Source organism: Daucus carota, chromosome 6 (assembly GCF_001625215.2).
Source record: "Daucus carota subsp. sativus chromosome 6, DH1 v3.0, whole genome shotgun sequence".
Lineage (NCBI taxonomy): Eukaryota > Viridiplantae > Streptophyta > Magnoliopsida > Apiales > Apiaceae > Daucus > Daucus carota.
In genome coordinates this window covers 18,924,259-18,940,031 of record NC_030386.2, presented here as the reverse complement: position 1 = coordinate 18,940,031, position 15,773 = coordinate 18,924,259, and the positions used below count along the sequence as shown (strand labels likewise).

General features: G+C 34.9%; 2 protein-coding genes across 4 annotated transcripts; both read left to right on the top strand.

The window, feature by feature from the left end:
* Window positions 1–1,006: 1,006 nt before the first annotated feature.
* On the top strand, window positions 1,007–15,752 carry LOC108227452 (endoglucanase 25). Of its 3 annotated transcripts, XM_017402591.2 has the most exons (7): window positions 1,007–1,351; window positions 1,568–1,983; window positions 2,592–2,902; window positions 3,096–3,551; window positions 4,247–4,382; window positions 4,496–4,668; window positions 4,806–5,534. In XM_017402591.2, the coding sequence occupies exons 2-7, from the start codon at window positions 1,614–1,616 to the stop codon at window positions 5,205–5,207; spliced, it is 1,848 nt and encodes a 615-aa protein (XP_017258080.1). In that variant the 5' UTR covers window positions 1,007–1,351; window positions 1,568–1,613; the 3' UTR covers window positions 5,208–5,534. The 3 variants fall into 3 exon arrangements, with proteins under 3 accessions (XP_017258080.1, XP_063935538.1, XP_017214886.1); XM_064079468.1 differs by lacking the exon at window positions 4,806–5,534 and adding an exon at window positions 15,146–15,562 and having other exon boundaries at window positions 1,022–1,983; XM_017359397.2 differs by lacking the exons at window positions 1,007–1,351; window positions 1,568–1,983; window positions 2,592–2,902; ... (2 more) ...; window positions 4,496–4,668; window positions 4,806–5,534 and adding exons at window positions 12,249–12,789; window positions 13,009–13,319; window positions 13,863–14,318; ... (1 more) ...; window positions 14,848–15,020; window positions 15,146–15,752.
* On the top strand, window positions 7,957–11,838 carry LOC108192877 (chaperone protein ClpC1, chloroplastic). The gene is made up of 6 exons (XM_017359395.2): window positions 7,957–8,080; window positions 9,537–9,634; window positions 9,736–9,921; window positions 9,995–10,204; window positions 10,282–10,499; window positions 10,600–11,838. Exons 2-6 carry the CDS (start codon window positions 9,563–9,565, stop codon window positions 11,765–11,767), a joined length of 1,854 nt encoding a protein of 617 aa, XP_017214884.1. The 5' UTR covers window positions 7,957–8,080; window positions 9,537–9,562; the 3' UTR covers window positions 11,768–11,838.
* Window positions 15,753–15,773: the final 21 nt, after the last annotated feature.

The window sequence follows — 15,773 nt, the reverse complement described above, 5'->3', positions numbered from 1 at the left end:
TTTATAATCAACAACTAGCTGTTGGGAGATGTGGACTGTTTCGCAGTATAAGAAAGTGTCGGTGGAGTAAAAGCATAAACATTTCACTTTCATTATTAATTTTAAATAAAATAAAAATATTTCATATAAAATATTTTCTACGAGCATATACGCGGACCCCTTTTTCAAGCCAATCTTTAGGTGGAGTGTATTGTCATATACAGTGTGCATATAAAGCACACCTAATTACAATAATAAATTATATCACCGACGATATAATAATTGTAATTTTGACCATGAAGGAAAACACACGTTAGTCTATTCGCAGTATAATGTGCGGAGTAATCCCACTAGTATCTTCACGTATATGTTCCTCCATGTCTGCTTAACATCAGCTGCCTGAACCGGATTCTGAACGGCGGTCCGTGAGTTATTCGAGTCGATTTGTAAAATAATTTTAGATTTAGTAATTTAAAATAATTTTTAAAATATATATTTAGATTTAGATCTAAAAATTTGTTTTTTTACATAATGATGTAATTTATTTTAAAATTTTAAAATAAATACATATTTTACAATTATTTTAATTTTTTTTACATCATTGTGTGTGTTCAAAAATAATTTGAGGATATAATACATAAACTTTTGAGAGATCACAGGGGATAAAATAAGAATAGTAACAAGGAATTACAATTTGTACGGAAATATTAAAGGTAAAAGGTATATTATCACGTTTTAAAGTAGGTAGTAAATTGCCTTTTAACTCTGTTTGAAAAAGAAGTTAGGACCAATTTGGAAACCCTAATGTTAACTATACTAAAATTATACCGTAAGACCTAAATTTCAGTACATGTGAATAACTTGAAGTTTTTTTTTTTTGTCAGATGAATAACTTAAAGTTAACTCAGTGCATACAAACATAAAGCTAAATTAGACAGGGTGTCTTTGTCAATTAGCAAGACCAATCAGTGTCACTCACCAAATTGCGTATACTATTCAAAAAGACAAACAAACTAAAATTCACAGACACACACAAGCTCGACACTACAACCACATCCAAACCCCACATTACAGCTGCTTCCTTGCATTATTTTTGCCTTTGTATCAAAGCTTCCTCCCACCCACAATATACATACACCAACACTGTAATACACACATTCTTATTCCACCGTTACTGACCCAAAAATCAAATCTTTGCTCTCAAGATTTCATCTTTTACCAAATCTTAATTCCAGGGCCTTCTTAAATCATCACCAGAACTACATTCAACTAATCTTTTTTCAAGTTTGCATTACTTATTTGGTGGGTTGTCATTTTTAGAGCTAAACACACGCACAAATCTTTGACATCAAGATCATATCTTTTTGCAAATGTAAGTTTCTGGGCCTTCTTAAATCCTCCCCAACACTATACTCAACTATTCTTTTTGTAAATTCAGGTTACATATTTTGTGGGTTCTGATTCTTGAGTTTAAAACAAAAAGACTCAATCTTTACTATCAAGATCATATCTTTTGCCAAATTTAAGTTTCTGGGCCTCTTTGGATCATCAAAAACAGTACATTTAACTGTTCTTTATTGAAATTCAGCTCACAGTTTTGGCGGGTCTGATTTTTGATCATCAAAGTGTGAAAAATGTATGGGAGAGATCCATGGGGTGGTTCTTTAGAAATTGCTGCAGATTCTGGCACTGATGATGATCGGAGCAGGAATTTAAATGATATCGATAGGGCGGCACTATCTAAGCCATTGGATGAGACTCAACAGAGTTGGTTATTAGGCCCTCATGAGCAAAAGAAGAAGAAATATGTGGATTTGGGTTGTGTAGTTGTGAGTAAAAAGATTTTTGTGTGGACTGTTGGTATAATTTTAGGAGCTGGTTTGATTGCAGGATTTATTGCTCTTCTTGTTAACACTTTGCCACATCATCATCCCAAACCTCCACCACCGGATAATTACACGCTTGCTTTGCGAAAAGCACTTATGTTCTTTAATGCACAGAGATGTAAGTGGTTTGATTTTGATGTGTTGTTGAATTGTATGTTTTATTTGCATGAATTGTGTGATTATAGGGCCATGGATGAAGTTTTTTTTATGTTATTATGTAGATATATAGGCGATCTGAGTTTCAAAAAGGAAAGAGAGTGAATATAGTCTGAGGATGTAGGTTTGGTCCGGGTAGGATAAGATGAACATGCTCAGGAAAAGCAACTAGGATATTCGTTTATTTTTGGTAGATATTGATATATCTCTAAATCTGAGTATCTGTGGTTTAATACTAAACTTTCCTCAACTAGAGATGAAAGTTTTATTAGATAAAATTGATGATATCATGATTAGGGACTTACAGAAGTAGTATCAAGTTTGAAGTATTGTAAGATCATTCCCTTCCTAGAATCCTAGTATGTTTAGCAATATAAGAATTTTTGTTAAATATGAATTTACCATTAAGTCCTTAGAATTAAAATGGATCTCACAATATGAAGGGGAAGTGGCACTCTTGATTTCTATTAACAGTGAGGTGGTATTATACTTACTTTATTCAATACTGGCTGTTTTATGGTACTTCGTTGTATTCTTATTTTGTAATGTTATTTGTGGGTATGTCTGCAGCCGGAAAACTTCCAAAACATAATAATGTTTCATGGAGGGGAAACTCTTGTTTACAAGATGGGAAATCAGATCCTTCATCTATAAGCAAAAATTTGGTTGGTGGTTATTACGATGCTGGCGATGCAATCAAATTCAATTTTCCACAATCTTTTGCAATGACCATGTTGAGTTGGAGTGTGATTGAGTACAGTGCTAAATATGAAGCTGCAGGGGAGCTTAACCATATTAAAGATGTCATTAAGTGGGGAACTGATTATCTTCTAAAAACTTTTAATTCTTCTGCTGATACCATAGATCGCGTTGTGATGCAGGTAAATGTTCTTCATCTTTCTAGTTGTTTCACTAAGATGGATACCTAGGCATTTACAGATATTCACATTCTAAAATCATTGTCATTTGCATCTAAAATTGTCTTCCATGGCTGGCCCAACACAAAAAAATGCTGTTCTTTAATTGTTAGTATATTATTCAGCAACTTACGTTCATTATTAATATGTATAACAGGTAGGAATTGGAGATACCAGTGGAGGACCAAGTCCAAATGATCATTATTGTTGGATGCGCCCTGAGGACATTGATTATGATCGACCTGTAACTGAATGCCATAGTTGCTCAGACCTTGCAGCAGAGATGGCAGCTGCTCTGGCTTCAGCATCTATTGTTTTTAAGGACAACAAGGCATACTCTGAGAAACTTGTTCATGGAGCGAAAACCCTCTTTAAATTTGCTAGAGATCAGCGTGGCAGGTATAGCGTAGGTACGGAGGCTGAAATTTTCTATAACTCCACTAGCTATTGGGATGAGTTTGTCTGGGGAGGTGCATGGATGTATTATGCTACGGGAAATAATTCTTACCTCTCCCTTTCTACTAATATCAAAATGGCCACACATGCTGGTGCTTTTTGGGGAGGCCAAGATTATGGTGTACTTAGTTGGGATAACAAGCTTGCAGGAGCTCAAGTAAGTTTTGTTAGTCTTGGTATTTTGCTCTGAAACTTCCTCTTGCTGCATAATTGACAAGTTCATTGTGTGATGTACTACTACATTGTTGATGCTCTGCTATTTGGAGTAGTGGTTGATATTTAATGTTAGGTTCCTAAGCTCTACGGTTAATCTATTAGGTTTCTAACCCTATACAGGCATTTACATCTTGAAAAGAAGAATTAAAATCTACTAATCGTTTTTTAATTTCTGAGCACTGTTACCGCCAATAAAATGCATCATATTTCTCTACATTCTTTCTTAAGCTTTTTAGTTTGCTTATATATATTTAAGCTTTACACAGTGCATTTAAGTTGAAGGACTTATGTTCCTCGTTACAGGGTTATGAACTACATGTTCTGTATCATACACTGATCATTATGGCATGAGGTTGTGTGTCATTCAGGTTCCAGCAGATCTATATGACTACTTGCTTAGAAATTTAGATTTGTAGATGCTACGTACATTGGTATTCCTGAGGAGATAATTAGATGAAACGTATAAGATGGTTTGAATTATCTCTTCTCATTAAAGTTGATATAATGCACAACGGGTAAAGTGTCAAAACTTATCTGCATAACTTCTCAGATATGCCGTTTTGCAGATTTTAGATGATTCTTTCGCAAATACCATTTTAAAGAAACTACTGATCTGATGCCTTTCTTTGCCCTTAGGTTCTTTTAACACGTTTGAGATTGTTCTTGAGCCCTGGGTATCCTTATGAAGAAGCTTTAAAGACATTTCATAACCAGACCAGCATATACATGTGCTCATTCCTTCCTTTTTTCACTAGCTTCAACAGAACAAAAGGTGTGGTGACTTCACAGCAATATTTTTAATACTCTCTATATCAACTTATATACAACATAGTGTTTCCCGCTACAACATAAATCGGCATCTAATGTTTATTAGCAACGATTCAGGAGGGTTGATCCAGTTAAATCATGGAAGGCCACAGCCTCTTCAGTATGTTGTCAATGCTGCTTTTTTGGCTACATTATTTAGTGACTATATGGATGCTGCGGATACACCTGGATGGTACTGTGGACCAAATTTCTACTCAACTGATATCCTCCGTTCATTTGCTCAGACCCAGGTATGTTAGACTTTCTCTGATACTATCCAACTTTAGTTATAGAGACATGCAAATTCTTTATTTTTAGAATACCCCTAGTAATCGGATTAAGATAATAAATTGTGACAAATAACTGATCGTTTGTGGGGTTTTGGCAGATCGACTATGTTCTTGGTAAAAATCCTAGAAAGATGAGTTATCTTGTGGGATTCGGCACTCACTATCCGAAACAAGTCCACCATAGAGGTGCATCCATTCCTAAAAACAAGGTCAAATACAACTGCAAAGGAGGATGGAAATGGAGAGACACTACAAAGCCAAATCCTAATACTCTTGTCGGGGCTATGGTTGCTGGCCCTGACAGGCATGACGGTTTCCACGACAAGCGTACAAACTATAATTACACAGAACCAACTATTGCAGGCAATGCTGGTTTAGTCGCTGCCCTAGTGGCTTTATCAGGTGGTAAAAGTACGCTCATTGACAAGAACACCATGTTCTCTGCAGTTCCACCCATGTTTCCCCTCCCACCGCCACCACCAGCTGCTTGGAAACCTTGAAACCTCCGTAAGGGTCACTGTAGTTTATCATTTATCCACGTTCGACTCATGAGGTGATAACTTTGCTTGAAGTTTTGTTTGATAATGAATACACCATATATATTGATTTACAAAGAAAAAATGAGTTGGGAAATAAGCACCACATCAGTATAAAACGGTGAAACATGACACTGGAACAGTCTTATAGGAGTGAACATCAGAATGGCATTGGTGTGGCCATCTTCTGTTTTCATGTGAAATTGTTATATAGCTTGTATGTAGGAAAGAAATCAACCAACTCTGATGTTTGAACATTTGTGATTACATAATGCTCTGTTTTTCCCTTTTTTTTTTGTTCAATAAGAGCAGCCATCCTAAATTAGAGAAAAGGTCATAAATATCACCATTTGAGTTGAAATGCTCTAAATATCACCGATTTGAGTTCAACCACCATTCCGTGAAAACTCTGATGTTTGAACATCTGTGATTACATAATGCTCTGTTTCCCCCTTTTTTTTGTTCAATGTTGAATAAGAGCAAGCATCCTAAGTTGGAGATAAAAGTCATAAATATCATGATTTAAGTTCAAATATCCTAAATAAAAAATATGATGCTATATATCATATTAGACTTCATGTCATGTTACAAAAATAAACTGCTATATAATATAGCGTTAACGGTTAAGTGATATGTTATATGGATTTGGAATTCAAATGTCCGATTTATGTCAAAATTTTCGGGGTTTGTATATTTTTTTCATAGATTTGGGTTAAAAAAAGAGTAAACGTTACATGATGTATTGCTTTTGTCAAATTTATAAATTTTAAACGATGTACTATTAAAAAATTATATTTCAAATCATATTTTTCAGATGAAATATTTGAGATATTATTAATTGCAGTTATAATAATGGATGCCAAAACAAGATTCATAGCATGAACACAATTTGGGACCCTATGCTTCATTAGCCCATGCTGCAACGAATTCTTATAATTAAAGAAATAAAGTATAGACTAATCACAATTCACATGTTAAATTTTTCACTATTAGTATTTGCATGTGCGATCAGAAATATTAAATTTGACTATTTATAGTTGAAAAGATAAAACATAAACTAGTAATGTTAGGTATTTATAACAAGTGAATGTATGATCATAAATATTAAATTCGAATGTTCGCTATTTATATTAAATACTATATGATTATAAATATTAAGTGGGTGTTGGGAATGAAACTTCTGGGTTTAAAAGTTCAGAAGTTCACTTCCTCTTTTTTCCCTTGTGCGTTTGGCAAACCAAATGAATTACTTAATTAAGCTGAAAGAAGTCCAACAAAAAAGCTAAAAAATTTATCTTCTTTTTGAGACTTGGCTTCTGCTTCTTTTTAAGAGTAAACGAGCAAACACACTGTAACTGACGAGCAAGCAAATTGCAGAAACATAGCCCCCAGCAAAGCTGTTCTGTTTAGGACTAGAGGATTGTAGAATGAAGCAAAACAAACTTTGGGGTATTTACAGTTATTAATTTTTTCTTTTAATACGCAGAAATTTCATGTATTAACAATAAAAAGTCTTTTATTATTATAATTTTTTTTAAAAAAGAATAAATTATTTTATTACAAAATTACCAAACTATACCAACTTATAAGTTCAGTTATTCAAACACTTAAATAACTTATAATTCACGCTATCCAAATACTTATAATAACTTATAAATTTAAACAAACTTCTCACTTCTAATCTACTTTTTTAATTTAAGCATTATTTTAAACTAAGCCAAACGGCGCCTAAATTGTTAATATATATCAAATACCATTTAACATGATTACTTCTAATAAGCTTTTCTAACAGAGAAAATCAAATAAGTAAAATTATTTTTTATTTATATAATCAATTTTCAAATATATACCGTTGTCCGATTTCTATTATGCAAGTAGGGGATCCCAATATTACTGGAGAGCCCGTGAATCGTGATGCTAGTATATATATATACTAGCTTATAGCCCGTGCAAGGCACGGGAGCTTTTTAATTATTTATAAATTTTTTAAATATATTTTAAATGGTGTGAAAAAATTTAATTTATAAATAATAAATTAAAATTTTCAATAAAAAAATTCGAAATTATGATTTGTTTGTAAGTTAGAACTTTGGTAAATACATCATCACAGCCATTAATGGTTTCAAATAAATTATTTTAATCAAACAATTCCTTTTCTCTTATGTATCATGCCAAAGTATTAAATTTTATCTATTAAATTTTAATATATTTTGAGTGGAATACGTTATGCCAACTCCTATTAGATTATATTAATAAATGTATTTTATATTAAAATTATTATAATGTGATTTAAATATTTTTCAAAAAATTTATATGGTTCTAAATTAAAATTAATAAACAGAATTTGTTTTGAATTAAGAAAAAAAATCATAAATATGCAATAAGAAGGTAGAATCTATTTTGGATTAAGAAAAAGTTTTTGTATCTGTTCCTCACATAAATCCGGCTTATTAATTTTAAAATATATTATAAAAAAATTGTGACGGTGAGATTTATATGATTCTACGGATAAAACTGGTAGGAAATATTTATTTAGGATTAAAAAAAATCATATACATGTGAAAGACAGAATTTGTTTTGGATTCAGAAAAGGAATTATAAACATACAAGTAGATATCAGTTGCCTTCTAGAACAGAATTTAATTTTGTTTCGATCTAACGGTGCTTATTTGTTCAATATAAGATCCAACGAATGATAAGCTTTTGGACCAGAGGACCATGCGACCAAATTATCTCCCTTACGCTTATTATATATAAGTATATAATTAGGTTAACCTAGATTTTTGCATCAGGTTAGTTTGAGGATCTATAAACATCAAGGGTGATCGTAGAACAAGGTACGAAATCTTACTCTACTTTGCCCCAGCAATATTCTCAAGGAGTTACTTCAAATTATATTTATGTCGAAATTACGTTTCTACATACTTACGATATTCATGTCTGAATTTCGGTTCGTGTTGTTTATGTTTTGTTCAGCTTTGAATGTTGGTCAATCTGTTTTGTAAAGTTAAAGAGCGTTCCCTCTTAGTGAATCATGATCATAATGCTATTTAATCTTGTATAAACAGGGGTGAGCAAAAAACTGAATAAATCCGAAACCGAAACAGCTATAAACCGCTAAAATCCGAACCGTTTAAACCCGAACCGAAACCAAAACCGAAAACTTATAAACCGAATCCGAAACACATAACTTGATATGTGTTGTTAAGTTAGGAAATGTTTACTGCAAAGGGGTTATTCATTATGAGTATGTTATTGTCTGCACTTTGTTTCGACTTTCCACTTTTGCATAGTGTTCTATACTGACAACCTCTTGATCTGTTAAGTAAAAAATAAGGTTCAACGGGTTTTATAATAGAGTTTTATAATGACTGAATTAGATTCAGGTCTTGCAATTTGGCTGGTTCAGATTTTATGCTTCCCGGTTGTTTAAATTTTGAGTTTTTTATGCTTTTCGTTTGTTTAAACTTTGGATTGATGTATAATTTTTAGTTGAGTTTTGATTATTCATGTAACCGATATAAACCGAACCCGAGGTTTTGAAACCGAAACCGAGGATGAGGTTGCGGTTTTTGAGTTTTAAAACCGAAGGCATGCGGTTCCGGTTGCGGTTTTATCCAAAACCGCACCGAACCCGCACCCACTCTCCCCTGTATATGGACATACATCTCACATCTCACGATGCATATGTCCTGTTCAACTTTGATTGATGGGATTTGATGGATTTCATATAGTTTATGGATTTTAATGAATTGCATCTGATTTTTATTTTATGCGGATTTTTGACAAATTTCGCATAGTTGATGGAGTCTTTAGGATTTTAGGATTTAAGCACAATGCTAATGGGATTTTGAATATCTTAGAATACACCGAATCCCAAATAAATCAATCAACATTAGAATACCATCATATTTTAATTAATTTCAAATAAATTCCAATTGAATACCATCGAATTTTAAAACATAATATAAAATCCAGATTTTGTATCATAATTTAAAATCCTAATTGAATACCCCAAGATTCTGATAATTTCTTAAAATCCGAGTTGAATATCCTCGGATTACATGAATAAAAAAATCTTTAACATCCCAAATGAATACAATCTATAAATCGTCTAAGCCTATTTTGTAAAGTCAAAGAGGGCAGGACTGTCTTCTTGAAAAATTAATAATATGAAATTATAACTATTTCGGATTCATTAAACGTTGGACCCCTAAAAATTATAAATCTAAATTTGCAAAAATACGAACGATAATAAAATATTAATGTAATCTTTACACTTAAACTTGGCAGATATCTGAGTAAAATATATAGAGGCAATGGAGAAGCTGTATCGGAAGCTTACAGAACTGAACAAGTATGGGACAGACCTAACCGAGTTGGCTAAGCAGGTTGTATATTTTAATTTCTTAAGTAATAGTCTCTCTGTCCCACTTATTTGTTTACATTGGGTCTGGGCATGAAAGCAAGTAATTTACTATCATTTTTTCAGAATAAATTGGATCCGGTCATAGGAAGGACTGATGAGATTGAACGTGTCATGCAAATATTATGCAAGCGCGGAAACAATAATGTGTGCCTCACTGGCAATCCCGGGGTTGGTAAAACCGTCATTGTTGAAGGCCTGGCATCAAGAATTGTTAACGGAACTGTGCCATTAAAACTCCAAGGAACAAAGGTATGACAATTGTTTTGTAAATTTGCATGATAGATATCTTGCGAGACTCTGTATTCAATGTTGCATCTGTCAGGTATTCTCCATAGAAATGGCTCGATTAAAAGCTGGCACGACATGGCAAGGTGAAATCGTCCAGAGGCTGAATAAAGTTCTGGTTGAAGTGAAATTAAGTAAAGGGAAAATTTTGCTGTTTATTGATGAATTACATACAATAATTAATAATGGCTACCAGCTTCATGCATCCAACATTATAAAACTAGCACCAGCTAGGGGCGAGTTAAAGGTAATTCTGTTTCTTAAAAAATATTTTTAGTTATGAATTTTCTAAGAAAAACTATGTGACTTTTGGTATGGTCACAGTGCATCGGAGCAACAACCGCGGCAGAATGCAGGAAGTACATTGAAAAAGACGGGGCATTAAAACGACATTTTCAAGTTGTTGATGTGCCTGAACCATCTGTGCAGGACACGGTTTTGATACTCAAAGGGCTGTTAAAAAGATATGAAACTTTTCATAATGTTCAATACACTGACAAAGCCGTTCACTGCGCTTCCTCCTTGGCAAAACAATATGTCAGGTTGTTTATTTAACATTTGGTAACAATTCATCTTTGTATATCTCACATTTCATCCATTTTTTTTAACTCGACGTGAATAAAAATGTGACACACTATGCAGTGACCGATTTCTGCCTGAAAAGGCAATAGACTTAATTGATGAAGCAGGCGCGAGGGTGAATCTGAAGAGGAAGCAAGTAGACAATAATGAGAATGTGGTTCAGGTTAAAAGGCATAAGAAGTCGCGTTCAGAGGTTAAAACGAATAAGAAGTCGCATCTAAAGGTTAATCTGCATCCCAAGCCTAAGAAAATGTGTGTGACTGAGTTGGATATACAGCATGTGTTATCGTCGTGGACTGGTATTCCAGTTGAAAAAATATCACAGGAAGAAGCATTGAAGCTCCTTAACATGGAAAAAACTCTCCAAACCCAAGTGATCGGACAGAAAAAAGCAGTTGTATCTGTTAGCCGAGCTATACGCAGAGCCAAAGTTGGAATCAGGGACCTAAATCGTCCCATTGCAAGCTTTTTGTTCACTGGACCTACTGGAGTAGGCAAAACAGAGCTAGCTAAATTAGTTTCAAAAGAGTATTTTGGGTCGAAAGAAGCATTGGTAAGATTTGACATGAGTGAGTACATGGCAAAGCATGACGTGTCTAAACTAATTGGAGCGCCTCCAGGGTATGTAGGACACCATGATGGCGGGCAGCTAACAGAAGCTGTGAAAAGAAGGCCGCATAATTTGGTACTTTTTGATGAGATTGAGAAGGCTCACCCAGATGTATTTAACGCAATGCTCCAGATATTAGATGATGGCAGGCTAACTGATGGTAAAGGCTGCCTTGTAGACTTCAAGAACACAATTATCATACTTACTTCTAATATCGGAGGTCAATTAAATGGTAAGTATGAGCAAGTGAAACACGAGGTTTCTGAATTATTAAAGCAAAAATTTAGGCCAGAGTTCTTGAATAGGCTTGATGACATTATCGTTTTTAAGCAACTCACAAAGAAACGTCTGAAAAAAATTGTTCAGCTGATGCTGAAAGAGTTTAAAGAAAAGGTATGGGAAAGGAAGGATATTATCGTTAAAATAGAGAATAAAGTTCGTGATATGGTGCTTGAAGAGGGCTACTCTCCAAGCTATGGAGCAAGACCGTTGAGGAGGGCCATTACTAGAATTTTGGAAGATAGTTTGGGTGATAGAATTTTGTCCGGTGATGTGAAAGAGGGTGACACCGTGACAGTTGATGTAAATTCGCGAGGAGAAATAGTTTTTTTTACATAACATGCGGTTGATGTTGGAACCAGATTCTCAAGGATGAAACTTATTTTTGATTAGTGTCTGAAAACCTTATAGAGTTATAGTTGCATCTTTCTTATATCAACTCATTTGCTGAAGACATTGATATTTTTTTTATAACTACACACACCCATTTTATCATTAGCAACATTCAAACCCTCAGCATGCCTTAAAGGGAGCGAAGGAGATGCCATTAGACGAAAAGGTCATCCGTGAGACATTGAATGTAGTTATGTTTCTTCAGGGCAAGTATTATATTAGGCCTCTTCTAATCAGTCTTATTAGTCAAATACTATCCATTCTTGATTATAGAAATTATATTTTTAATGAATATTTACCTTAATATTTTTCTGCAGAAAGTCAAATTCCAATATACAGCTCTTCCTTACAGTATTCTGCAACTTACAATGTTTCTCACATTATTGGCTTTTATGAAAGTCTCCCAATGTAATATAGTAGCACTTGCACATTCTTTATTTCCACCAGACTGACTGACACATTAATTAAGATCACCATGCCTCTGGGCTTCCTTTAGACTTCTCGCGGTTTTTGTTAAGAAATTCCTCCAGTAACTTAACATTGAAGTAAATATTCCCATGATAAACGCGCATTCATTTCATAGGGAGTTCTGTTTTTTTTTTGGATCTGTAAGTGTTTAGTAATGCAAATTAGACTTGCATCTGATGGGGAACTACAAATTCTGGTGGGTTCTGATACAATTAAAGATCAGAGCTACATTGATCCGGTGGTGATGTCTCCGCCTTTGGATGACAAATCTCAGAGTTGTTCGAGCAGGAAGTATTTCATATGGACAATTGGCATTGTTTTAGCTGCTGGTTTAATTGTTGGTTTTATCATTCTTCTTATTAAGACTTTGCCACATCATCACCACCGTCCTCAGTCGCTGCCAGATAATGTCACTCTTGCTTTGGACCGCGCTATGCTGCAGTCGAATAAATACACGATTGCTTTAAGCAAAGCACTTATGTTCTTCAATGCACAGAAATGTAAGTGCCCTCAACTTTACTGTGTTCTTGGACTATATATTTTTATGTGAATATTAGGTTAATACTTTACTGTGTTCTTGGACTGTATATTTTTATGTGAATATTAGGTTAATATTTGTAGATCGACCGTACGTCCGTACCTTGTTTGTGGCATAATTATAATATACCTGCACAGAATTCTTTGTGCATGATTTCAAGTTTTATGTGGGATGTTTGCAGCTGGAAAACTTCCAAAAAACACTAATGTTTCCTGGAGGGGAAACTCTGGTTTAGATGATGGAAAATCTGATCCTTCATCTATAGGCAGAGATTTGGTTGGTGGTTATTATGATGCCGGTGATGCAATCAAATTCAATTTTCCTCAATCTTTTGCAATGACCATGTTGAGTTGGAGTGTGATCGAGTACAGTGCAAAATATGAAGCTGCTGGGGAGCTTAACCATATCAAAGATGTCATTAAATGGGGAACTGATTATCTTCTGAAAACTTTTAACTCGTCTGCTGATACCATAGATCGCCTTGTCATTCAGGTACATGGCGTCTAGTTATATTCTCTATGATGGTTAAATACGTGTTGTTAGAGGAATTTCTGAACAAGATCCTTAAGAGTTAGGAATATATAGAAAAAATCTCAGCAGATGAGTTTTCATTCTCAATCTTTCTAATTGTATTTACTATGATGGTTAAATACGTGTTGTTAGAGGAATTTCTGAACAAGATCCTTAAGAGTTAAGAATATTTAGAAAAAATCTCAGCAGATGAGTTTTCATTCTCACACTAATCATCTAATATTTACTTACCCGCAAATCAAATTTAGTTATAAATTTTCTAGTGGCTGTGTCGCTAGTGTTTTATATCAGACATTCACAGGAACATTGTTATCATGCATATGGTGAACTAGCTAATTGGAAGCATCGCTAATTATCATGCATCCGTAATAATAGAAGGTATCATGATGCATATAGTGAACTAGTTCGCTCGCAATATCTCGGACAACTTAACAATTAGATCTTCCTTTATTGTCAGTGCTTCAGTCAGGAATTCATACTGCTGGTTTTTTGTCTAAATGACAGGTGGGAAGTGGGGATACCGCTGGAGGGTCAATTCCTAATGATCACTACTGTTGGATGCGTCCTGAAGACATTAACTATGAACAGCCTGTAGCAGAATGTCATAGGTGCTCAGACCTTGCTGCAGAGATGGCAGCTGCTCTAGCTGCAGCATCAATTGTTTTCAAGGATAACAAGGCTTACTCTCGGAAACTTGTCCATGGAGCTAAAGCCCTCTTTAAGTTCTCCAGGCATCAGCGTGGCAAGTATAGCACAGGAACAGAAGCTGCAGTATTCTATGACTCCAGTAGTTATTGGGATGAGTTTGTGTGGGGAGGAGCTTGGATGTATTACGCTACAGGAAATAGTTCTTATCTTTCCCTTGCCACTAATATGAAAATGGCCGCACATGCTGGTGCTTTCCGGGAAGGTCCTGGTTCTGGTGTACTTAGTTGGGATAACAAACTTCCAGGTGCTCAAGTAAGTTTGAGTACCAACTGATAAAATTTTCAATTGCTGCATAGTTGATGATATTTTTTATTTTTTCAAGTATCGTCCCCAGATTCTACTTTCAAGAAAGACCCTTTGGTATTTTTTGTTGACTTTAATTAAATCTTTTAGATTGTCTTTTCTGTCGACAGTATAAAGTTTATTAATGTCTGCATATCTGCATAACATCTTGGTTCTCTCATATGCAGAACTATTATCATTCTTTTGCTCATTATTTTTATGCAACTGATGTTTGTTTTCTTCTCGCAGCTTCTTTTAACACGTCTGAGATTGTTCTTGGCCCCTGGGTATCCCTTTGAAGAAGGTCTAAGGACATTTCACAATCAGACCTGCATGTACATGTGCTCATTTCTTCCATCCTTTAAGCGCTTCAACAGAACACACGGTATACTGACTTTGCTTCATCATCCATACCAATTTTCAATTGAACTTACATACGCTATCTACTGTTCCCCTCTGCAACATTAGAGGCACTCAATATTTTTTGGCAACATTGCAGGAGGCTTGATTCAGTTGAATAATGGAAAACCGCAGCCTCTTCAATTCGTTGTCAATGCTGCTTTCTTGGCTACACTATTTGGCGACTATCTTGATGCTACGGATACACCTGGATGGTACTGTGGACCAAATTTCTACCCAATTAGTGTCCTGCGAACATTTGCCAAGACTCAGGTATGTTAGAGTTGCTGTCCATTACAATAAGACCTGCATGTCTTCTTCTCTTTCCAAAATACTTCCACATAGTTGTCTTAGGAAATCATAACAGATAGCTTAAGTTCTTTCTTTGGTTTTGGCAGATTGACTATGTTCTTGGTAAAAATCCAAGAAAGATGAGTTATCTAGTGGGATTTGGAAGTCACTATCCGAAACAAGTCCACCACAGAGGTGCGTCCATTCCTAACAACAAGGTCAAATACAGTTGCAAAGGAGGATGGAAATGGAGGGACAGCTCAAAGCCAAATCCTAATACTATTGTTGGGGCTATGGTTGCTGGCCCTGACAGGCATGATGGTTTCCATGATAAGCGTACAAACTATAATTACACAGAACCAACTATTGCAGGCAATGCTGGTTTAGTCGCAGCCCTTGTGGCTTTGTCAGCTGGTAAAAATACGCAGATTGACAAGAACACCATGTTCTCTGCAGTTACACCTATGTTTCCGCTCCCACCACCACCACCAGCTGCTTTGAAACGCTGAAACTTTCTTAATAATCACCATAATCATTTGTTCTTTTTGTTAATGCCCGACTCATGGTTGCCTGCATTTACCCTTTTAAGTTTGTTGGCAGTAGTGACATGAAAATTGTATGTAGGAAAATAACAAGTATGTATTGTACCATTATGTACCACTCCGGCGGTGTGACTGGAAATTTAACAATCTTTCCAGTGAATACTTGGAATCAGACAGGGCTTAAACGAGAAAA